The 25,199-nt window shown below is 55.9% G+C and overlaps 2 protein-coding genes across 5 annotated transcripts in view; one reads left to right on the top strand and one right to left on the bottom strand.

Moving 5' to 3' along the window:
• The window catches only part of BOP1 (BOP1 ribosomal biogenesis factor), a 64,327-nt gene extending 53,928 nt beyond the window's left edge, over window positions 1–10,399 (bottom strand). The window contains exons 1-3 of the mRNA XM_085533130.1: window positions 10,340–10,399; window positions 9,719–9,883; window positions 521–622 (exon numbers count right to left, since the gene is read on the bottom strand). Of these exons, the coding sequence (XP_085389256.1) occupies window positions 521–622; window positions 9,719–9,883; window positions 10,340–10,357 (285 nt within the window). The 5' untranslated portion in view covers window positions 10,358–10,399. The remainder of the gene's footprint in view (window positions 1–520; window positions 623–9,718; window positions 9,884–10,339) is intronic.
• A 236-nt stretch (window positions 10,400–10,635) lies between these two features.
• Window positions 10,636–25,199, top strand: part of HSF1 (heat shock transcription factor 1) — a 79,253-nt gene continuing 64,689 nt past the window's right edge. For all 4 annotated transcript variants that reach the window (XM_085533137.1, XM_085533135.1, XM_085533136.1 and 1 more), the window contains exon 1: window positions 10,636–10,932. In XM_085533137.1, coding sequence (XP_085389263.1) covers window positions 10,804–10,932 — 129 coding nt within the window. In that variant the 5' untranslated portion in view covers window positions 10,636–10,803. The remainder of the gene's footprint in view (window positions 10,933–25,199) is intronic.

Raw genomic sequence — 25,199 nt, 5'->3', positions numbered from 1 at the left:
TGCCCTGATATACCACTCCATGCCCTCCAACGTCACCAGTGCCCCACAGGCCACCCCACACAACCCTCTCAGCACCTTCCAGTGAACCCAGAGCCCGGCAATGGGGCCAGAATGAACGCCCCCGCGGCACTTGGCGCTCACTCCATCCCAACCCCAGGACTCCGCAGCAGCAGCTGATTTGCGCCAACCGCGTTAATTGATTTAGCAGACGATTAAGGAAGGCAATGAAGATGGTCTGGAACAAGCCAAGCCAAGGAGCATTCTATGGCCTGGATCCTGCTGCCTCTTGCACAAGCAGTTTCCAACCTCCAGCGCCAAGCACTGTGAGCACTGTGCTCTACCAACAGCCCCACGGCCCCTCTGGGTGCCAGCAGTGAGCTGTGGGGTGGGCAGCCCCCCATCACACCCAACACCCTTTGAACAACGTCCCTCCCTCCAGGTTTGCACAGAAGGCGACGCATTGAGAAATCCACCACCCCCATGTTATATCAACACATATCAAGTTGGCAGGGGGTCCTACCTCCTCATCCGAGCTGTCCTCCTCGTACTCATCCGGAACGCTCAGACCCTCGCTGTCCTTCAGAGGGGGCTCAGCCCCCAGGGCTTTGCTCTTCCTGGGACCCTGAAAGAGAAGAAAACAGCTCAGCAAAGACCCGCCATGTCAACCTCTGTGCTCTTGGGGTCGCGCTCACGGCTCCTCGGGGACGGCGCATTACAGGGAAGGAAGGAAGGAAAGAAAGGGCTCATTAAGCACCGCGTGGTTCTGCTCATCTGGGACCATAAAGACAAAGTCCATCAGCCCCCGTCTGAGGACGGGCTGCCGGGCCGTGCTCCGACAGCTGCTCAGCTCACAGCGCTGTGTTCCCACTCATTGCACTCACAGCCTTTCCTGTCTCGGCTGCTTCCCCATCCCGGCCATGCCCAGAGCGCAGCTCAGAGCTCTGCGGAGCCCCTCTGCTCCCATCAGCTCGGTGCCACCCGATGAACCTGGGGGCTACAGCCCTGAGCTGTGGGAAGAGCACGGACACAATGCCCTGCAAGGTGTGAGCACGGCCAAAAGTGAGGTGCTGCGAGGGGATGAAGGGTACGAGTGGATGGAAGCCCTGCAAATGCAGACTGTGGAGAAACAGGTGCTGGGAAGGGAATCTGGGGGTCTCTGTCTCAAAGGCAGCTTCCAGGCTCCATCGAGGCGCTGTGTTTGGTCATGCAGTCACAGCCTTCTATGTCCATGGATGGAGACCTCGCCGCTGCCTGGGTCCCATCCCTGAAGTCCACCAGGACAAGGTCTCCCCCTTCACCTCCATCCAGGGATCTCCCTCCTGCTCTGTGCTCCCTGTCCCCAGGCAGCACAACAGCCTGGCTGCTTCTCCCTGCCAGCTCAGTCCTCGTGCCCTCCATCCCTGCAGCAAACCAGGTCCCCAAATGGACCCAGCACACAGATGTATCTCAGGAGCATCACACTGAGGTGCCCCTGCCAGCCCTGCTGCCATGCTCTCACTGTGCCTTTGCCCGTGGGCTCAACACGAGGTCAGTGTGCTCATGGACACCTGCAGCCCCCACCCAGTCCCTGAGCTGCTCCTGTGAGCTCAGCCCCACTGCTCAGGTCAGTTCTGAGCCCAGTGTGGGATGTGCTGCCCCTGAGCTCCACCAGACGCCCAGCAGCCCTTCATTGCACTGCTCCGACTGCTCCCCATGGCTTAGAATAGATATTAAGAAGAAATCCTTTCCTGTGAGGGTGGAGCAACTGCATCAGGTTGCCCAGCAAGGCTACGGATGCTCCCACCATGGAGGTGTTCAAGGCCAGGCTGGACGGGGCTGTGAGCAGCCTGGTCTGCTGGGAGATGTCCCTGCCTGCAGCAGCGGGGGATGGAACTCAGTGACATTAAAGGTCCCTTCCAACCCAAACCATCCCACGACTCCGATGATTCTGCGACGATTCTGTGACCCCAGGTACACACAGAGTCAGCAGAATCTCTCCCCACGTGGCAGCACAAGTGCAGGGGCCACTGGATCAGCACTGCCCTGCCCCATGCAAAGGTCCCTTCCTGCAGACGGGCTCCAACAAGGCTCAGACATAGCGCTGGAGATGGGCACACAAAGCACTGGGGACCAGTGGGACACAGCGATTTCAGCTGCCAATCCAGAGTCACAAAGAGGCCTCAATGGACTGAGGGCACCGATGGGGCAGCATGGGAACAACCCATGAGCCGCTGTTCTGCCTGCTCTGCACACTCCGCTTCTTTTCCATCCTCCATTTCTCTCCATTTCTTTTCCCTTCTCCATTTCTCTTTCCTTCTCCATTTCTTTTCCCTTCTCCATTTCTCTTTCCTTCTCCATCTCTTTTCCCTTCTCCATTTCTTTTCCCTTCTCCTTTTCCCTTCCCCATTTCTTTTCCCTTCTCCATTTCTTTTCCCTTCTCCATTTCTCTTCCCTTCTCCACTTCTCTTCCCCTCTCCACTTCTTTTCACTTCTCCATCTCTTTTCCCTTCTCCATTTCTCTTCCCTTCTCCATTTCTTTTCCCTTCTCCATTTCTCTCCATTTCTCTTCCCTTCTCCATTTCTTTTCCTTTCCCCATTTCTCTTCCCTTCTCCATTTCTCTTCCCTTCTCCATTTCTTTTCCCTTCTCCATTTCTCTCCATTTCTCTTCCCTTCTCCATTTCTTTTCCTTTCCCCATTTCTCTTCCCTTCTCCATTTCTCTTCCCTTCTCCATTTCTTTTCCCCTCCAGCACCCACACCGTGCAGACCCCTCCAGCAGCAGCACAGAGCTCATGGCCAGGGCACAGAGAACCCTCCCTGCAGAGCTGGGACGGCCCTGAGCGCCGCGTGGGTGCGAGGAACCGGCAGCTCCTGCCCTGGAAAAGAGATTCTCTCCCCCATCGTTGGGGCGGGGGGTTGGGGGGGGGGCAGGGACCCTGGTGAGATGGGGTTTACGGGAGGATTCGGTGCCGTAATCGCAAAAGCAGCCCCAGCAACGTCCCTCGTGGGAGCCGTAAAGTCGGCGCGGTGTGCGATCACCTTCGGCTGCGCGGGGAGAGGGGTGGGAGAGCGCCTGGAAAATCCCGGCCCTGCAAGAGGATGAGATTACTGCAAAAACAAAGGGCTTTATTAAAACATGGACCAAAAAATAAGAAAAAGGGAGATTGGAGATAAGTTTTTTTCCAGGCATTTGGCGCTGCTGTGGCTTTGGCCGCGAGTTTCCACCTCTCCCTCTCTCCTTCCCCCCTCACCGCGATGCGCTGCGGTTCTGTGGGGCCCCCCCAGCACAGAGCTGTGCCCCATAGCTCTGCCCCATAGCTCTGCCCCACAGCTCTGCTCTGTGCCATGGGGGTGGGCACAGAAGGACCCTCTGAGCGTGGCACAAAGGCAGGAGTGACCCGGAGCCCTGGAAGGAGCGCTCAGCTCCCGGCTCTGTGCTACAGCTGAGACCTGGGCAATGACAACCCCTCACTATGTTCCCCCAAATCCCAGCTGATGTGGATGCAGGGGCTCAGCAGGAGGGCAGACACCACGCTCCATTTGCTCCAGGCACAAAGCAGCCCCCTCCGCTCCCCCCAACCCGGTTCTATCTCAGATCCCTGCAGCTGGGATCGTTCCACCAGAGGGCAGCAAATAGGACGGACCTGCTGCCAAATCCAACTAAATCAACCTCAAATGCTCCCACAGCGCCAGGGAATGGCCATGGATCAGGGGTGGGGGCACAGAGCCGCATCCCAACTGGATGGGACGCTGCCCAGGGCTGCGGGGGAGTCACCATTCCCAATGGTGGCACTGGGGGGTCAGGGGGCAATATCGGTGTGTGTGCACACAGTGAGCCCCAAGCTGAGCTGTGTGGTTGATTCAATAGAGGAGAAGGATGGCACCCAGAGGGGCCTGGGGGTGAGGAGGGGGCTCACGGGAACACTGGGAGGTTCAGTGAGTCCACCAGGAGGTAGACTGATACACAACAGGACAAGGGGGGATGGTTTTAAACTGAGACAAGGCAGGTTTAGGTTGGGTATTAGGAGGAAGCTTTTCATCCAGAGGGTGGTGACGCACTGGAACAGGTTGCCCAAGGAGGCTGTGGATGCCCCATCCCTGCAGGCATTCAAGGCCTGGCTGGATGCATCTGCTGGTTGCCGGCCCTGCATATAGCAGGGGTATAGAACTGGATGAGCATTGGGGTCCTTTTCAATCCAAGCCTTTCTAGGATCCTATAAGAGGCACAACCTGCTGCCTTCCCGCAGCTCTGCAGAAGACAGCAGAGCTCCTCACCTGCGCTCACCCAGTAGGAAGGGGAAAAGTCCCCCTGTCCCCAGCAGGAGCTCCATGGCATAGAATCATAGAATCATAGAATTACTCAGGTTGGAAAAGACCTCAAAGATCACCAAGTCCAACCGCAGCCTAACCATAGTATCCTAACTCTAACAACCCTCTGCTAAATCATCTCTCTGAGCACCACATACAATAGTAGATAAAAGTCACTTATCTGTGAGGACATATAAAGCTTCTGATTTTCTAATGAAGGCACAGCTATTCTGTGTTTCAACATGCAGGAAAATCTTAGTTCTTTGTCACATTCTTTATAATGTTACAATATGTACTAGATGATATATATTTCCTTATAGTACACCACCAGGATGGCAGATATCAGATTGGAAAATACTGACTGGAATGAAAGCTTATTTTAGTGTTTCATTATCACAGAATCACAGAATTATCAAGGTTGGAAAAGACCTAGAAGATCATCTAGTCCAACCATTACCAATACTTCCCGGCTAAATCATATTCCTCAACACCACATCCAAACGTGCACTGTGTGGATGGGGATGGGGATGCTGGAGGTCAGAGGGATGGGAAGTAGAGCCCAGCACGGAACTGCCCCGTGCAGAACAGTTTGAGAGCTGCAGGGACGTGTGTGGGGGATAAATGCTCATCTTGGCACAGCTGGATACACAGAGACATGGGGCTCACTCTGAGGGGACACATTAAGGAAGGTAGAAGGCTGGAACCTCATGCCTGGATTTAAAGCAGGGAGGGTAATGATGCTGTGTGCCTGGATCAGGAGAGCCACGGAGCTGCCCCAATCCTGCAGGACCCCGCAGTGCCAGCAGCCCGTCAGCCCCACAGTCCCTGCCTCCCTTGGGACTGTCCCTGTGGGATTCCATTTCCTCCTGATGACATCCAGCATTGTGACACTGTTTTATTTTCCTCCTTTGCAGCCCTGGTCCTGCTTGGCTCTGCTCTTCCACCCTGGGGAGAGCCCAGGCAGCTAAAATTGGGCTGAAGTGTTTATCTGCTGAAGGATTCCTCCCTTTGCAGAGCCACGACTTGTGTGGCTGGAGCAAGAAAACCTTAAGCCCAGAGCCCCATAGAGCATCAGCTCAGTGCTCTATGAGCTCCCCAGACCTCAGCTTCCACGCAGGGGATGCAGTAGATCAGCAGCTGCAGAGCTGGGTCTGGAGCCCTTGGGCAGAGCAGTGCTGCAGCCACAGCCCCCAGAGCTCCACCAGGAACAGCCCAGAGCTCTGGCAGCCCCATGGATCTGTCTGCTCCCATCTGCCTGCTTCCCTTCTCCCCATCACAGCTCCCTGACGCTCTGCAAGCAAACCCTCCCCTCCATTCCCATGTGTTTGGCTCACACGTTCTGCTCTCCTGCACGTGGCCCAATGCCTCTGGATGGAGCAGCCTGGGAATGCTCCCTGAGCTCCATCCAACGCCTCACCCAACACTCAGCCCACGGTTATTGGGGTGTCACTGCCTTCTGCTGACCCTGCCAGGGGTTCCTAAGGAAGCCTCAATCTTTATATGTACCCAGAAAACACATAAAGCTGAGACCCACTGCTCTTTGTTCCAGACTGAGTCTGTGTCCAGTCACACCACACACAAGGACGCAGCTGCCACATGAGGTTCATTAGCTCCAGTTCAGGCCCCCTGTTAATCAGCTCCGTTGCTGCCTGCAGCCCAGTGATGAGTTTGGGATCCGGGGGTCCCGGTGGGCACCAAATGGGACATGAAGCAGAGATGGAGCCGTGGGTAAACAGATCTGCTGCTGATGTTGGTTGCAACAAAGCACCGCCAGCAGGACAAGGGAGGAGCTGCTGCCCCTCTGCTCCACTCTGGGACCAGCACAGGAGGGAGCTGGGCAACTGGGGAGAGCCCAATGGAAGGACACAGTGACCAAGGGCCTGGAGCAGCTTTGAGCCTGGGGGGCTGCTTGGATTGAGGTGCGAGGCTGGCAGGGATCCCACCCGTGGTGATACGCCCCATAGGAAGGATGGAGTCAGGCTGTGCTCAGCAGCACCAGGACAAGGACAAGAGGCAGCGGGCACAGACTGGAACCCGGGAGCTGCTCCTGCTGTGCTGGGGGGGTTGGAGCTGGCACAGGGAGCAGGAGGGGCTGGGGGCTGCTCTGGGGATCCCTGACCCCACCTGGGGGCTGTGGGATGGATGGAGTGCAGCAGCCTCAACCACTTCAGCATCCCATGTCCCACCTGCAGCACAGCCAGACATAGGCAGCAGCAGGAGCAGCAGGAGGGGCACAGACCTAAAGTGCCACATCCAGAGCCCGGCACTGAGCTCAGCACCAAAGATCCCACACATCTGTGATGCTGAGCTCTCACACAGTGACACACTCAGCTCCCAGCCCATGAGCTCAGCACCAAAGATCCCACACATCTGTGGCACTGAGCTCTCACAGTGACACACTGAACCTATGAACGTGGCCTCTGAGCCACAGCACTGCAGCCAGAGGAGCAGCCTTTGAGCTCTGAACGCATCCAGCCAAAGCAAATAAGCCACCCTCCAGCAGCCGCAGGCACAGCTCTGCCCGGGCAGGAGCAAATCCTCCCTGCTCCCAGCCTAATGCAATCCCCCTTTTTGCACACAGAGATCTCAGCTCTCCTGCAGCTCCCAGCACTTCCAATGCAACAAAACATTTGGATTCAGTCCCAGAATGGTCGAGTTGCTCCCAAAAGCTGCACTGCAGAACTGTGTGATGTGACGAGGCCGTGGTCCACAACCTGCTTACATAGGGAGCCATGCAATGGCTTTAAAGAAGAGAGGTAAAGCAGGATGCAGCTCAGTGCAGGGCTCACAGCACCATCACAGCCTGGGAGGACAGAGGTGCAGGGAGCCACAGAGGAAAGGCTGTGAGCAAACTGAGCTTCTCTTAGACCTGCACTGCAAAAGGGGAGGGTCTGAAAGGGGTATTTCTTTTCCTAATGCAGGAATGAGAGGCAGACGTGCCCTGGCCAAGCCTGATGGGTGTCAGGCACTTTCCCCAGGGGAAACCCTTTTGGATACCACCCCAGGAAAGGGAGGTGAGGTGCTGATCCATCCCCAACCTCCCTGCTCTGACCCCCAGCACGGCTCCATGCAGCGGGGGGGGCACACGCTGACATCTGTGTGTGCACAGAGCCACCAAACTACAGGGACGGGAAGGGACCACAGAGCCCCAACCCAGTCCAACCCCCCACAAAAAGCATTTCCCTACAGCAGCTGCACCAGGAATGATCCGAGTGAGTTTGGATCCCTGCAGAGAAGGAGACTCCCTCGACACTCTGGGCTCTGTGCTGGGGCTCTGCCATCCTCACAGCACTTCTGGAGCTTCCCCAACCCAACCTGGTTCGCTGGTTCCATCCCCCACCCCCGAGGTATCCATCAGCGCAGCCCAGACCCCTCCCAGCCTTCTCTCCCTGAGCTGCACAGCCCTCAGCCTGTCCCCACCAGGAGGGGCTCCAGGCCCCCCCCATCCCCACCCCCTCCGCTGGGCTCTCCCAGCAGTTCCCAGTCTGCCCTGAACTGGGAGCCCAGCACTGGACGCAGTGCTCCAGCAGTGCCCCCCAGGGCAGAGCAGAGGGGAGCAGCACCTCCTGCCCTGCTGGCTGCGCTATGTGCAATGCACCACAGGGTCCCGTTGGCCCTCTTGGCCACCAGGGCTCGTTTCTGCCTTGTGGTCAACCACTGGTCAACTGTTGGTCAATCACTGGTCATACACTGGCCAATTGTTGGTCATCTGTTGGTCAACAGTTGGTCAACCGTTGGCCTTCTTGGCCACCAGGGCACTTTGCTGGCTCAATTGTTGAGTCAACCATTGGTCCTTTTGGCCACCAGGACACACTACTGGCTCATGGTCATCTATTGGGTCAGCAGCAGGTTAATTGTTGTTGAACCACTGGCTCTCTTGTCCATGAGGGCTCGCTGCTGTCTCTTGGTCTACTGCTGGTCAATCATTGATCAACCATCGGCCCTTTTGGCCACAAGGACACACTGCTGGCTCATGGTCATCCATTGGTCACCTGTTGATCAACCACTGGTTGACCTTTGGTCAATCATTGATCACCAAACCTCTTGGCCACCAGGGCTCACTGCTGGCTCTTGTTCTACTGTTGGTCTACTACTACCCAACTACTGGTCAACCATCAGCAAATCACTGGCTGAATGTTAGTCAACTGTTGATAAATCACTGTGCAAATGTTGATGAACCACTGCTCAACCATCAGACAACTGCTGGCCAAGTGCTGGGTGACTGCAGGCCAACCAGGCCCCTCTTTCACCCCACTGGTTCTGCTCTGGGCAATGCACCCCAGTGTTTTCTTTACCTGTTTGGCCACCAGGACACACTGCTGGCTCATGTTCTACCACTGCTCAACTGTTGTTCAACCATCACTCAACAACTGGTGAAGTCTTGGTCAACTATTGGGGATCACTGGCCAACCAGGCCCCTCTCTCACCCTGCTGACCACTCTGTGGCAATGCAACCCAGGATCCTGTTAACCTTGGCCCCCATGGCTCACTGCTGGCTCCTGGTCAACCACTGGCCAGTCATTGGTGAACCACTTTTACACTGTTGGTCAACCCTCGGTCAACCTTCAGCCAACTGTTGGCCAAGCGCTGGTTGACTGTAGGCCAACCAGGTCCCTCCTACACCATTGTGGCCCTGCTCTGGGCAACGCACCCCATGGTCCTGTTGGCTTTCTCAGCCACCAGGGCTCGCTGCTGGCTCATGGTCAACCACTGGCCAACTGCTGGTCAACCATTCACTGGTCAACCATTGGTCAACTGCTGGTCAACCATTCACTGGTCAACCATTGGTCAACTGCTGGTCAACCATTCACTGGTCAACCATTGGCCAACTGCTGGTCAACCATTCACTGGTCAACCATTGGTCAACTGCTGGTCAACCATTCACTGGTCAACCATTGGCCAACTGCTGGTCAACCATTCACTGGTCAACCATTGGCCAACTGCTGGTCAACCATTCACTGGTCAACCATTGGCCAACTGATGGTCAACCATTGGTCAACTGCTGGTCAACCATTGGCCAACTGCTGGTCAACCATTCACTGGCCAACCATTCACTGGTCAACCATTGGCCAACTGCTGGTCAACCATTCACTGGTCAACCACTGGCCAACTGTTGGGCAACCGTTGACCAACCAGGCCCCTCCCCTGCCCCTGCTCTGGGCAATGCACTTCAGCATCCCATTGGCTCTCTTGGCCACCAGGACACACTGCTGGCTCATGTTCTACCACTGCTTAACTGTTGTTCAACCATCACTCAACAACTGGTGAAGTCCTGGTCAACTATTGGGGATCACTGGCCAACCAGGCCCCTCTCTCACCCCACTGGTTCTGCTATGTTCAATGCACCACAGGGTCCTATTGTCCCTCTTGTGATGCAGCCCTCCATCAGTGTCCCCCCATTGGGGCAGCCTCCCCCCATCCCCACTCCTTACCTGGGGGTCTGCCCCATTGCCGGGCTCCTCCAGCTCCTCTTCATCCTCTTCATCCTCCTCCTCGTGGTCGCTGCTGTTGGTGCTGTCGCTGCCGGAGTCCTCCAGCCCCGAATAAACGCTCTCCTCACTGTCCGTCAGCTCCTCGTCGCTCTGGAGCTCCAGGGGCTGCACAAGGGGAGGACGGGGGGGGTCAGGGTGGTACCGGTGGGAGCCGAAACCGGCACCGCAGGCCCAGAACCTGGGTCTCACATCCAGAACGTAGGCCTGGGCCCCCAGAACCACAACCCGATCTGGGCTCCAGAACCAGAACCGGCCTCAAACCCAGAACCCGGGACCCCAAATTCAGAACTGAAGTCCCAAACCCAGAACCCTAGAACCAGAACTCAGGTCCCAAACCCAGAATCCAGGAACCCAGAATCAGAACTCAGGTCCCAAACCCACAACCCGACCCGGACCCCAAAACCAGCGCCGACATTCAGACACAGAACCGGGCACCGAGACCCAGAACTAAAACCAGAACCAGACCCAGACCCAGGCCCAAACCCGGGCCCAGAACCAGGCCCGGGCCTAGGCCCAGCAGGCCTCGTAACCATGGCAACCCCGCTGGGCCGCAGCCCCGACCTGCTCCGTGTTCTCCATGCTCCCGCGTGCGCCGCCGCCGCTTCCGCCCTCCGCGTGCGCGGGGTCAAAGGTCACGTCCCGCCCCCTGCCGGGTTGACTTCCGGATGTCCTATTTCCTGTCTAAGCCCGGCGCGCTGCGCATGCGCGTTACGACCCTCCGGTGAGAAGGCGGAGAGGCGCATGCGCACGAAGGGCTTCAGGGGGCTAGCCACAGAGCAGCACATGCGCATTAATGCACGGCTGGCTTAGGCGCCCAACGCGCATGCGCATCACGGACAGGGCGGGGCTTGAGGCGGAGCCGCGCATGCGCAGCGCATCCCGGCGCGGGGGGTTGTTCCCGGAGGCGGCCCAAGATGGCGGCGGCCATGCAGGGCCCCGTTGCCCGCCCCGCGCAGCGCTGGGCCCGGCCCCGCCGGCGGCGTTGATCCGCTCCGCTCGTTTCCCTGCGCCCGGACCCCGCGGCCATGGACGGGCCCGGAGCGGCGGCGGCGGTGGGGGCGGGGCCGGGCGGCAGCAACGTGTCGGCCTTCCTGACCAAGCTGTGGACGTTGGTGGAGGATCCCGACACCGACCCGCTCATCTGCTGGAGCCCGGTGAGCGCGGCCGCAGCTCCGACAGAATTAACACGTTAATTAATTAACACGTTAATTAATTACCCCGTTAATTAATTACCCCGGCCCCGCGGCTCCTCGTTACCGACCCCGTTAATTACCCCGTTAGTTAATAACATCGGCCCCGCAGCTCCTCGTTAGTTACCCCGTTAATTACCCCGTTAATTGCCCCGTTAATTACCCCGGCCCCGCAGCTTCCCGTTACCGACCCCGCTAATTACCCCGTTAATTAATAAGCTCGGCCCTGCAGCTCCTCGTTAATTACCCCGTTAATTGTCCCAGCCCCGCAGCTCCTCGTTAATTACCCCGTTATTTACCCCGTTAATTAATTACCCCGGCCCCGCAGCTCCTCGTTACTGACCCTTTAATTACCCCGTTATTCCCGTTAATGACCCCGGCCCCGCAGCTCCCCGTTAATTACCCCATTATTTACCCCAGTCCCGCAGCTCCTCGTTAATTACCCCGTTAATTACTCCATTAATTACCCCATTAATTAATTGCCCCAGCCTCGCAGCTCCCTGTTTACTACCCCGTTATTTACCCCAGTCCTGCAGCTCCTCGTTAATTACCCCGTTAATTAATAATCCTGGCCCCACAGCTCCTCGTTAATTGCCCCAGCCCTGCATCTCCTCGTTAATTACCCTGTTAATTACCCTGTTATTTACCCCGGCCCCGCAGCTCCCCGTTAATTACCCCGTTAATTAATAATCCCAGCTCCGCAGCTCCCCGTTAATTACCCCGTTAATTAATTACCCCGTTAATTATTTACCCCGTTAATTGTTGACAGCCGGGTTGGGGTTGTACCGGGCGGGCGCCGCTTCCCGTTGTGTTGAGGCCTTTATGGGGGGGGGGTTGCTTAGAACGGGGAGGGGACGGTCCGTATCCGTATCCATCGTGTGTTCAGGGCCCTAAAGGGGGCGTAAAACTGAACGTGAAACTGAACGTGGGGCAGCAGGAACTGAATGAACGTGGGGCAGCAGGAGCTGAATGAACGTGGGGCAGCAGGAACTGAATGAACGTGGGGCAGCAGGAACTGAATGAACGTGGGGCAGCGGGAACTGAATGAACGTGGGGCAGCGGGAACTGAATGAACGTGGGGCAGCAGGAACTGAATGAACGTGGGGCAGCAGGAGCTGAATGAACGTGGGGCAGCAGGAACTGAATGAACGTGGGGCAGCAGGAACTGAATGAACGTGGGGCAGCAGGAACTGAATGAACGTGGGGCAGCAGGAACTGAATGAACGTGGGGCAGCTGGAACTGAATGAACGTGGGGCAGCAGGAACTGAATGAACGTGGGGCAGCAGGAGCTGAATGAACGTGGGGCAGCAGGAACTGAATGAACGTGGGGCAGCGGGAACTGAATGAACGTGGGGCAGCAGAACTGAATGAACGTGGGGCAGCAGGAACTGAATGAACGTGGGGCAGCAGGAACTGAATGAACGTGGGGCAGCAGGAACTGAATGAACGTGGGGCAGCAGGAACTGAAGGAACGTGGGGCAGCAGGAACTGAACGTGGGGCAGCAGGAGCTGAATGAACGTGGGGCAGCAGGAACTGAATGAACGTGGGGCAGCAGGAGCTGAATGAACGTGGGGCAGCAGGAACTGAATGAACGTGGGGCAGCTGGAACTGAATGAACGTGGGGCAGCAGGAACTGAATGAACGTGGGGCAGCAGGAACTGAATGAACGTGGGGCAGCAGGAACTGAATGAACGTGGGGCAGCGGGAACTGAATGAACGTGGGGCAGCTGGAACTGAATGAACGTGGGGCAGCAGGAACTGAATGAACGTGGGGCAGCAAGAACTGAATGAACGTGGGGCAGCTGGAACTGAATGAACGTGGGGCAGCAGGAACTGAATGAACGTGGGGCAGCGGGAACTGAATGAACGTGGGGCAGCGGGAACTGAATGAACGTGGGGCAGCGGGAACTGAATGAACGTGGGGCAGCAGGAACTGAATGAACGTGGGGCAGCGGGAACTGAATGAACGTGGGGCAGCGGGAACTGAATGAACGTGGGGCAGCAGGAACTGAATGAACGTGGGGCAGCGGGAACTGAATGAACGTGGGGCAGCAGGAGCTGAATGAACGTGGGGCAGCGGGAACTGAATGAACGTGGGGCAGCAGGAACTGAATGAACGTGGGGCAGCTGGAACTGAATGAACGTGGGGCAGCAGGAACTGAATGAACGTGGGGCAGCGGGAACTGAATGAACGTGGGGCAGCAGAACTGAATGAACGTGGGGCAGCAGGAGCTGAATGAACGTGGGGCAGCGGGAGCTGAATGAACGTGGGGCAGCAGGAACTGAATGAACGTGGGGCAGCAGGAACTGAACGTGGGGCAGCAGGAACTGAATGAACGTGGGGCAGCGGGAACTGAATGAACGTGGGGCAGCAGGAACTGAATGAACGTGGGGCAGCTGGAACTGAATGAACGTGGGGCAGCAGGAACTGAACGTGGGGCAGCAGGAACTGAAGGAACGTGGGGCAGCAGGAACTGAATGAACGTGGGGCAGCGGGAACTGAATGAACGTGGGGCAGCGGGAACTGAATGAACGTGGGGCAGCAGGAGCTGAATGAACGTGGGGCAGCGGGAACTGAATGAACGTGGGGCAGCAGGAACTGAACGTGGGGCAGCAGGAACTGAAGGAACGTGGGGCAGCAGGAACTGAATGAACGTGGGGCAGCGGGAACTGAATGAACGTGGGGCAGCGGGAACTGAATGAACGTGGGGCAGCAGGAACTGAATGAACGTGGGGCAGCGGGAACTGAATGAACGTGGGGCAGCAGGAACTGAATGAACGTGGGGCAGCAGGAATTGAATGAACGTGGGGCGGCAGGAACTGAATGAACGTGGGGCAGCAGGAACTGAATGAACGTGGGGCAGCAGGAACTGAATGAACGTGGGGCAGCGGGAACTGAACGAAAATGGGGCAGCAGGAACTGAATGAACGTGGGGCAGCAGGAGCTGAATGAACGTGGGGCAGCAGAACTGAATGAACGTGGGGCAGCAGGAACTGAATGAACGTGGGGCAGCAGAACTGAATGAACGTGGGGCAGCGGGAACTGAACGAAAATGGGGCAGCAGGAACTGAATGAACGTGGGGCAGCTGGAACTGAACGAAAATGGGGCAGCAGGAACTGAATGAACGTGGGGCAGCAGGAGCTGAATGAACGTGGGGCAGCAGAACTGAATGAACGTGGGGCAGCGGGAACTGAACGAAAATGGGGCAGCAGGAACTGAATGAACGTGGGGCAGCAGGAACTGAATGAACGTGGGGCAGCGGGAACTGAACGAAAATGGGGCAGCAGGAACTGAATGAACGTGGGGCAGCAGGAACTGAATGAACGTGGGGCAGCGGGGACTGAATGAACGTGGGGCAGCGGGAACTGAATGAACGTGGGGCAGCAGGAACTGAATGAACGTGGGGCAGCGGGAACTGAATGAACGTGGGGCAGCGGGAACTGAATGAACATGGGGCAGCGGGAACTGAATGAACGTGGGGCAGCTGGAACTGAATGAACGTGGGGCAGCAGGAACTGAACGTGGGGCAGCAGGAACTGAATGAACGTGGGGCAGCAGGAACTGAATGAACGTGGGGCAGCAGGAACTGAATGAACGTGGGGCAGCGGGAACTGAATGAACGTGGGGCAGCAGGAACTGAATGAACGTGGGGCAGCAGGAACTGAATGAACGTGGGGCAGCTGGAACTGAATGAACGTGGGGCAGCTGGAACTGAATGAACGTGGGGCAGCAGGAACTGAATGAACGTGGGGCAGCTGGAACTGAATGAACGTGGGGCAGCTGGAACTGAATGAACGTGGGGCAGCGGGAACTGAATGAACGTGGGGCAGCAGGAACTGAATGAACGTGGGGCAGCAGGAACTGAACGAAAATGGGGCAGCAGGAACTGAATGAACGTGGGGCAGCAGGAACTGAATGAACGTGGGGCAGCAGGAACTGAACGTGGGGCAGCAGGAGCTGAATGAACGTGGGGCAGCAGGAACTGAATGAACGTGGGGCAGCAAGAACTGAATGAACGTGGGGCAGCAGGAACTGAATGAACGTGGGGCAGCAGGAACTGAATGTGGGGCAGCAGGAATTGAATGAACGTGGGGCAGCAGGAACTGAATGAACGTGGGGCAGCAGGAACTGAATGAACGTGGGGCAGCAGGAACTGAATGAACGTGGGGCAGCAGGAACTGAATGAACGTGGGGCAGCAGGAACTGAATGTGGGGCAGCAGGGCGCTGTGTCAGCTCGGGATCCTGGGCTCCATCAGGAGGGGGGTACCAGTAGGGACAAGGAGGCTCTATGGGGATCTATGAGGTCTCTATGGAGATCTATGGGGTCTCTATGGAGACCTATGGGGTCTCTATGGAGATCTGTGGGGGATCTATGGGGTCTTTATGGAGATCTATGGGGTCTCTATGGGGTCGCTATGGGGATCTATGGGTTCTCTGTGGAGATCTGTGGGGTCTCTATGGGGTCGCTATGGGGATCTATGGGGTCTCTATGGGGATCTATGGGGTCTCTATGGAGATCTATGGGGTCTCTATGGGGGTCTATGGGGTCTCTATGGGGTCTCTATGGAGATCTATGGGGTCTCTATGGGGTCTCTATGGAGATCTATGGGGTCTCTATGGGGATCTGTGGGGTCTCTATGGGGTCTCTATGGGGATCTATGGGGTCTCTATGGGGATCTATGGGGTCTCTATGGAGATCTATGTGGTCTCTGTGGGGATCTATGGGGTCTCTATGGGGATCTATGGGGTCTCTATGGAGATCTAGGGGGTCTCTATGGGGATCTATGGGGTCTCTATGGAGATCTAGGGGGTCTCTATGGGGATCTGTGGGGGATCTATGGGGTCTCTATGGGGATCTATGGGGTCTCTATGGGGTCTTTATGGAGATCTATGGGGTCTCTATGGGGATCTACGGGGTCTCTATGGAGATCTATGGGGTCTCTATGGGGATCTATGGGGTCTCTATGGAGATCTATGGGGTCTCTATGGGGATCTATGGGGTCTTTATGGGGATCTATGGGGTCTCTATGGGGTCTCCTGGGCAACCTGATGTAATTAATGGAAGTTTGGTGGCCCTGCCAGGCAGGGGGTTGGAACTACGTGATCCTTGAGGTTCCTTTCAACTCAGGTCATTCTGTGATTCTGTGGGACCCCTGTGGGACCCTATAACCACTATGGGACCCCACAACCTCTATGGGACCCTCTAACCACTATGGGGCCCCACAACTTCCATTGGACCCTATAACCTCTATGGGACCTTATAACCCCTCTATGGGACCTCATAAACTCTATGGGACCCTATAACCACTACAGGACACTATTACCCCTCTGGGACCCCATAACCTCTATGGGACCCTACAACCCCTATGGGACCCCACAACTTCCATTGGACCCTATAACCTCTATGGGACCTTATAACCTCTCTATGGGACCTCATAAACTCTATGGGATCCTATAACCACTACAGGACACTATAACCCCTCTGGGACCCCATAACCTCTATGGGACCCTATAACCACTATGGGACCCTATAACCCCTATGGGACCCTGTAACCCCCTGTGGCTCCCCACAATTTCTATGGCACCCTATAACCCCCTGTGGGACCCTATAACCACTATGGGACTCTATAACCCCATGTGGGACCTCATGAACCCTATGGGACCCCTTAAGCACCACAGGACCCCATAACCTCTATGGGACCCTATAACCCCATTTGGGACTTCATGAACCCTATGGGACCCCTTAAGCACCACAGGACCCCATAACCTCTGTGGGACCCTATAACCCCATTTGGGACTTCATGAACCCTATGGGACCCCTTAAGCACCACAGGACCCCATAACCTCTATGGGACCCTATAACCCCCATGTGGGACCTCATGAACCCTATGGGACCCCTTAAGCACCGCAGGACCCCATAACCTCTATGGGACCCTATAACCCCCCGTGGCACCCCACAATTTCTGTGGCACCCTATAGGTAGCAGCGAGGGGCTGCATGGAGCTGAGCTGCTGCTTGGGATTCCAGAGCAGGAGATAAGGCCCAAAATAAAAACACAGCTGTGCTGGGGCTGCTGTTATGACTCTCCTCCTCCTCCCGTTTCTTATCTGACTCTGTGCAGTAATGAGATAAGAGCTGCTCCGTGTGATACCGCCTTCACTTTGCAAGTCATTGCTGGGAGCTCACAACCCGTCCTGTGGGGTCCCATAGTGGTCATGAGGTCCCACATGGGGTTATAGGGTCCCATAGAGGTTATGGGGTCCTGTGGTGCTTAAGGGGTCCCATAGTGGTCATGAGGTCCCACATGGGGTTATAGGGTCCCATAGAGGTCCTGGGGTCCTGTGGTGCTTAAGGGGTCCCATAGGGGTCATGAGGTCCCACATGGGGGTTATAGGGTCCCACAGAGGTTATGGGGTCCTGTGGTGCTTAAGGGGTCCCATAGGGTTCATGAGGTCCCACATGGGGGTTATAGGGTCCCACAGAGGTTATGGGGTCCTGTGGTGCTTAAGGGGTCCCATAGGGTTCATGAGGTCCCGCATGGGGTTATAGGGTCCCATAGAGGTTATGGGGTCCTGTGGTGCTTAAGGGGTCCCATAGGGTTCATGAGGTCCCACATGGGGTTATAGGGTCCCATAGAGGTTATAGGGTCCTGTGGTGCTTAAGGGGTCCCATAGGGGTCATGAGGTCCCACATGGGGTTATAGGGTCCCATAGAGGTTATGGGATCCTGTGGTGCACTCAGCACATGGGGGCTGAGTGCTGGTGGCCTGGATTTGTGTTCTCTGTGTCCTGTGCTGATGGATAACTGCTATGGGGGTTGGATGGGGAGCTCCATAGGTCCCTTCCAGCCCCAACAGTTCTGGGATTCTGGGGTTTTTTGCTTTGTTGAGGCACCACGAGGGGTTTTACCCATCTTACCCCCCTCCCCATCCTTTTATCATGCTGTTATGGATCCAGTGTCATGGGACCCTGTGTGGAAGTGGAGCCGTGTCTGTATCTGTATCATCAGCTGTGCAGGATGGAACCTGCGCTTCCCTTGTGCTGGCTGAAGCAAAGGGTTTGGCCCCAGCTACGTTTCTCCTTGTCCTGAGATCACAGAATCAATGAAGGGGCTGGAAGGGACCTCTGCAGATCGAGTCCAACCCCATTGCAAAGCTCCCTGGAGCAGGCAATAAAGATAAGGGCTGAGGAGCCCCGACTCACCCCCAGCCCATGGGCACAGCTTGCTGGCCCTGTTTGAGGTTTTTGTTGGGGCCGTTTGCTGCTCCTATTTGGGTTCTTCTGGTCGGGTCTCGGTGCCTCTTCTTTGGGGTCCTTCCAGTTCACACCATTTGCTGCCCCTCTTTGGGGCCATTTCAGTTGTGATGTGACCAAGCACCCTAAGGATGAGCAGCTGTTGCTCTGCAGAAAGGAGCCAGAGATGTGAATTCTGGCTTCCTTAAAACCTCTTACTATTAGAGTCACAGAATGGCATTGGTTGGAGGAGACCCCAAGGGTCACTAAGCTCCGACTCTGCCACAGGCAGGGCCATCAATCTCTGCATCTGCCCAGGGCCCCATCCAATGGCCTTGAGCACCTCCAGGGATTAAGACATCCAACCTAAACCTTCCCTCCTTCAGCTTCGGATCCTTGGTGTTCTTGGTGGGTACGTGAATCTGCTGGGCCTTGGTATGAGCTGGGGGAGCACAATCCAGATGGACCCTGCAGCTTTTAAAACCTCTTTTTAAAGTCTGAGGTACCCTGAAGGTCTTCAGAATTCAGCTGTCCTGGGCTGGATCTGATCACATCCCCACTCTCAGCGCTGGCAGCCAATGTTATATCAGCTGCTGGATCAGTGTGGGGGTTGGGGAGCAGCAGGGCCTCCCCCTGCACTTCTCTCACCTGGTTTCTGATCCACATCAGTGTGGGTTGTGATACAGAGGCGGAGCAGCTGGTTATCCATGGGGTGAGGGATGCTGCTGGGCCCTTTAGTGCCATGGAAATGAGTTCTGCCTTCTTTGGGCTGGAGCGGGAGGTGAAGCCTCACTTTGTGTCTGTTTCTTGCTGTGCTGTTGGCTCTTTTCTCCTTCCCTGTCTCCCTTTCTCCTGTACCTTTTTTGCTGGTTGGTGGCTGATTCCTCTCTGTGAGTTTCCTCCAGCAGGAGGTGGAAGGAACAAGCTGTAGGAGCAGGAAAAGCAACCTGCGAGTGCTGTCAGCAAGGAGAGCAGGAAAGTAAACATGTGTCTATAGCATAACCTTCTAATTCAGTTTCATTGCAGACGAGGCCTTTGTGTCCTGTGATCCTTTGACACTCCTTCTCATTGTATGAGCTCCTCTCAGCCCTGCAGGTCCCATTTCCCCCTGGCTGTGGCAGGCCAAGCACTTTGAGTTCATGGGTTCTCAGCATCACGCAGTGCTTTGGGTGGGGACGGACCTTAAAACCCACCAGTTCCAGCCCCTTCCATGGGCCGGAGCACTTGCCATAGGCTTGGCTTAATTAGTCCTGCAGATATGACACGTGCCATAGGCTTGGCTTAATTAGTCCTGCAGAGATGACACCTGCCATAGGCTTGGCTTAATTAGTCCTGCAGAGATGACACCTGCCATAGGCTTGGCTTAATTAGTCCTGCAGAGATGAGCTCTGGAGCTGCATGTTCTGAAGGGCTCATGGCTGTCGATGTGTTCTAGTTTAGAATCAGTCTTTATAAGGTGGAGAGGTCGATGGCACCCGCTGGAACTCGGGGGCAGTGATTGCAAGAGAAGGGCTGTCCCAAGTGCAGTGTACAGCCAGGTGATGTCAGCCATCCCGCTGCTATGGGGCACAGCCAGAACCTCACACAGCTGAACGGGAGCTCCAGGAGGTTGGGTTGGGTTGGGTTGGGTTCTGTTGGTTTGTTTTGGGTTGGGTTGAGTTGGGTTGGGTTGGATTCTGTTGGGTTGGGTTCTGTTGGGTTGAGTTGGGTTGGGTTGAGTTGGGTTGGGTTCTGTTGGGTTGAGTTGGGTTGGGTTGAGTTGGGTTGGGTTGGATTCTGTTGGGTTGGGTTCTGTTGGGTTGAGTTGGGTTGGGTTGGGTTCTGTTGGGTTGAGTTGGGTTGGGTTGAGTTGGGTTGGGTTGAGTTGGGTTGGGATCTGTTGGGTTGAGTTGGGTTGGGTTGAGTTGGGTTGGGTTGAGTTGGGTTGGGTTCTGTTGGGTTGAGTTGGGTTGGGTTGAGTTGGGTTGGGTTGAGTTGGGTTGGGATCTGTTGGGTTGAGTTGGGTTGGGTTGGATTCTTTTGGGTTGGATTCTGTTGAGTTGGGTTGGGTTCTGTTGGGTTGAGTTGGGTTGGGTAGGATTCTGTTGGGTTGGATTCTGTTGGGTTGGGTTGTGTTGGGCTGGGCTGGGTTGGGTTCTGTTGGGTTGTGTAGGGTTGTGTTGGGTTGGGTTCTTTTCCAATGAGCGCAGTGTCAGTGTGTACCCGCTGCCCTTGGTAGCCCTGCTGCTGCCTCGCTGGGAGCGCTGGGGCCATTGAACAGCAGCAGGTTCCTCGGATCTGAGCAACACTTTTGGGATGCAGGGGGCTGGTTAATTGAGGGCTAATGGATGGGTGAGGTTGGCCGACTTCACCTCCCTCCCCAAGGCACGCGGAGGCCTCGTGCAGGATCCGCAGAGCTGTGCCTCAAGGGATGGATCATGGGTTGTGCTGAGCTGGTGCTGTTGTGTCCTCCGTGGGTTCTGTGTCTCTCTGGGTGTTGTGCTGAACTGAGCTGCAGTGACTCAACCTGCCTATTATCAGTGGGGCCGGGGGGAGCAGCTGGGGGTGGAGGTGTTGCTGAGCCGAGTTGGGTGCTGTGCTGATCTCTGGAGCTGTGCTGAGGAAGGAGCCGTGTGGGTGCTCTGCGTTGGCACCTTCTGCCAGGGCTGTTGGTTGGAAAGCTTTGTTCTGGCTCAGCAGGCAGCACTGGGGTTGTAATCTGCATGGGGTCGCAGAGTGGTTGGGTTGGAAGGGTCCTTAAAGGTGATGGAGCCATGGAATGATAGGAAGGGTTGGGTTGGAAGGGTCCTTAAAGGTCATGGAGCCATGGAGTGATAGGAAGGGTTGGGTTGGAAGGGTTCTTAAAGGTGATGGAGCCATGGAGTGATAGGAAGGGTTGGGTTGGAAGGATCCTTAAAGGTCATGGAGCCATGGAGTGATAGGAAGGGTTGGGTTGGAAGGGTCCTTAAAGGTCATGGAGCCATGGAATGATAGGAAGGGTTGGGTTGGAAGGGTCCTTAAAGGTCGTGGAGCCATGGAGTGATAGGAAGGGTTGGGTTGGAAGGGTCCTTAAAGGTGATGGAGCCATGGAGTGATAGGAAGGGTTGGGTTGGAAGGGTCCTTAAAGGTGATGGAGCCATGGAGTGATAGGAAGGGTTGGGTTGGAAGGGTTCTTAAAGGTGATGGAGCCATGGAGTGATAGGAAGGGTTGGGTTGGAAGGGTCCTTGAAGATCACAGAGCCATGGAGTGATAGGAAGGGTTGGGTTGGAAGGGTCCTTAAAGGTCTGGAGCCATGGAATGATAGGAAGGGTTGGGTTGGAAGGATCCTTAAAGGTGATGGAGCCATGGAGTGATAGGAAGGGTTGGGTTGGAAGGATCCTTAAAGGTCATGGAGCCATGGAATGATAGGAAGGGTTGGGTTGGAAGGGTCCTTAAAGGTCTGGAGCCATGGAATGATAGGAAGGGTTGGGTTGGAAGGGTCCTTGAAGATCACAGAGCCATGGAATGATAGGAAGGGTTGGGTTGGAAGGGTCCTTAAAGGTGATGGAGCCATGGAGTGATAGGAAGGGTTGGGTTGGAAGGGTCCTTGAAGATCACAGAGCCATGGAATGATAGGAAGGGTTGGGTTGGAAGGGTCCTTAAAGGTGATGGAGCCATGGAGTGATAGGAAGGGTTGGGTTGGAAGGGTCCTTGAAGATCACAGAGCCATGGAGTGATAGGAAGGGTTGGGTTGGAAGGGTCCTTAAAGGTCTGGAGCCATGGAATGATAGGAAGGGTTGGGTTGGAAGGATCCTTAAAGGTCATGGAGCCATGGAGCCTCCATGGGCATCCACAGCCTCCTTGAGCAGCCTGGACCTTGGCGTTACTATTTTTCCTTTCCTTTTCCTGCCTGAGGAAATGGTTTTACCTCAGCCCCCGAGTTCTGCTCTTCCTTTTCCTGAGCCCGGTGTAGCTGTGGCACTGAGCATCCAGCACAGCCCCTCCTGCCCGGCAGTGCCCAGTGGAGAAATGGCTGAGCTCAGGTTGGCACAGTGCGTCTGCAGTGTGATGGAGCTGCCAGCACAGGGCAGCCTGCTCTGCCAGCAGAGCAGCACGGGGGCCCTATGGGGGGCAGAGGGGCTGCAGCAGGTCCAAGAATGCACAGCCAGGGTAGCAGCCCCATGGAGGACCCTATGGGGGGCAGAGGGACCGTATCAGGTCCAAGAATGCACAGCCAGGGTAGCAGCCCCATGGAGGGCCCTATGGGGGGCAGAGGGGCCGTATCAGGTCCAAGAATGCACGGCCAGGGTAGTAGCCCCATGGAGGACCCTATGGGGGGCAGAGGGGCCGTATCAGGTCCAAGAATGCACAGCCAGGGTTGCAGCCCCACAGCTTGCCCTGGTTTGCACCCAGAGGTGACCCAGAGAGCCCATGCTGGAGGTGCACCAATCTGCTGACAGCATCAGGTAGCAGGCTGCTATTGGTGCTCTCAGACAGTGGAGGGGAGCAGAGGACATGAAATAAGCAGCTCCTTTTGCTGAGCCAGGGATGTGCCCAGCCAATCTCTGCATGCTGCCACCGGCTGCCTGCATTGATCCCGGAGCAAGAAAGCAGTGAGCCCTGGTGGCCAAGAGGGCCAACAGACCCTGTGGTGCATTGCACATAGCGCAGCCAGCAGGGCAGGAGGTGCTGCTCCCCTCTGCTCTGCCCTGGGGGGCACTGCTGGAGCACTGCGTCCAGTGCTGGGCTCCCAGTTCAGGGCAGACTGGGAACTGCTGGGAGAGCCCAGCGGAGGGGGTGGGGATGGGGGGGGCCTGGAGCCCCTCCTGGTGGGGACAGGCTGAGAGCCCTGGGGGGAGAGAAGGCTGGGAGGGGTCTGGGCTGCGCTGATGGATATTTGGAGGTGGGAGGAGGGGGCTGGGTGGGCTGGGGCAGCTCCAGAGGTCCCTTCTGGCTCCTGTGGTTCTGGGACTTTGGGGTCTCTAAGCTCACTTCCAACCAAAGCCATTCTGTGTTCCCCTTTGAAAGCTCTGCCCTTGGAGCTCTCCACCTCACCTGCAGCATTCCCCTGTTTGAGTCCTCCTGGGGCCCCCAGCCTTAGACCCAGGGGGGCTGGACTTCCCCAGGAGCAGCCCCCAGCCCCTCTGTGCCCCTTCAGTGCAGCTTTGCTTCCTGAGGGGCAGCTTCCTCCAGGAGTTGTGTCCCTTCATGGAGCTGGTGGCACGAGGTCTGCAGTAGAGATGGGAAAGGCAGCTCGTGCCTTGGAAATTGCCTTGTTGCTGCCCAGGTGGGGTTAGGAGTGGGTTCCTCGAGGTTCTGGGTCCGTCTCTGCTGTTCTTCCAGTAATGCTGGCACACAAAAAAAGGAGCTGCTGTAACATGGCACCGTGGAATGGGTTGGAGAGAACAGGGGTCCTTAAAGGTCATAGAGCTGTAGAGGCACAGAATGGGTTGGAAGGGTCATTCCAGTTCTTAGAGCTATGGAATGGGTTGGAAGGGTCATTCCAGTTCTTAGAGCTATGGAATGGGTTGGAAGGGTCATTCCAGTTCTTAGAGCTATGGAATGGGTTGGAAGGGTCATTCCAGTTCTTAGAGCTATGGGATGGGTTGGAAGGGTCATTCCAGTTCTTAGAGCTATGGAATGGGTTGGAAGGGTCATTCCAGTTCTTAGAGCTATAGAATGGGTTGGAAGGGTCATTCCAGTTCTTAGAGCTATGGAATGGGTTGGAAGGGTCATTCCAGTTCTTAGAGCTATGGAATGGGTTGGAAGGGTCATTCCAGTTTATAGAGCTATGGCATGGGTTGGAAGGGTCATTCCAGTTCTTAGAGCTATAGAATGGGTTGGAAGGGTCATTCCAGTTCTTAGAGCTATGGAATGGGTTGGAAGGGTCATTCCAGTTCTTAGAGCTATAGAATGGGTTGGAAGAGTCATTCCAGTGCATAGAGCTATGGAATGGGTTGGAAGGGTCATTCCAGTTCTTAGAGCTATAGAATGGGTTGGAAGGGTCATTCCAGTGCATAGAGCTATGGAATGGGTTGGAAGGGTCATTCCAGTTCTTAGAGCTATAGAATGGGTTGGAAGGGTCATTTCAGTTCATAGAGCTATGGAATGGGTTGGAAGGGTCATTCCAGTTGTTAGAGCTATGGAATGGGTTGGAAGGGTCATTCCAGTTCTTAGAGCTATGGAATGGGTTGGAAGGGTCATTCCAGTTCTTAGAGCTATGGAATGGGTTGGAAGGGTCATTCCAGTTCTTAGAGCTATGGAATGGGTTGGAAGGGTCATTCCAGTTCATAGAGCTATGGAATGGGTTGGAAGGGTCATTCCAGTTTATAGAGCTATGGAATGGGTTGGAAGGGTCATTCCAGTTCTTAGAGCTATGGAATGGGTTGGAAGGGTCATTTCAGTTCTTAGAGCTATGGGATGGGTTGGAAGGGTCCTTGAAGGTCTCAGAGCTGTGGAATGGGTTGGATTGGAAGTGTTCTTAAAGGTCATAGAACCATGGAATGGTTGGGTTGGAAGGGTCCTTCAAGATCATAGAGCCATGGGATGGTTGGGTTGGAAGGGTCCTTAAAGGTCACATAACCATGGGATGGTTGGGTTGGAAGGGTCTTTAAAAGTCTTAGAGCCATGGAATGATCAGATTGGAAAGGTCCTTAAAGATCACAACATGTTTGGGTTGGAAGGGCCCCCCCAGCCCTGCCGTGTGCTGGCTGCCCCCCAGCTCTGGCTGCCCATGACCCCCCCACGGCCTTGGACAGCTGCAGGGATGGGGACCCACAGCTCCGTGCTGCAGTGCTGGGGCTGCACCGCCTCCGTGTGAAGGATTCCCCATATCTGAGCCCTGTCTGCCCTCTTAGAGCCGAAATCCCTTTCTTCCTCCCCCGTCCTGTCGCTCTCTGCCCACACGTGGTCGCTCTCCTCCCGTTGATCAGCTCATCCCTCCCGGCTGCTGCCGGCGCTGTATAACCCTAACGATGAGACTGAATAATAACCCTAACGATGAGATTGAATAATATCCCTAACGATGAGCCTGAA

The sequence above is a fragment of the Coturnix japonica genome, unplaced genomic scaffold (assembly GCF_054131305.1).
Source record: "Coturnix japonica strain WE unplaced genomic scaffold, WE-NBRP24 Scf054, whole genome shotgun sequence".
Taxonomy (NCBI): Eukaryota; Metazoa; Chordata; class Aves; order Galliformes; family Phasianidae; genus Coturnix; species Coturnix japonica.
Note: the sequence above shows the minus strand (reverse complement) of the source record. Positions and strands in the feature narration are given on the sequence as shown.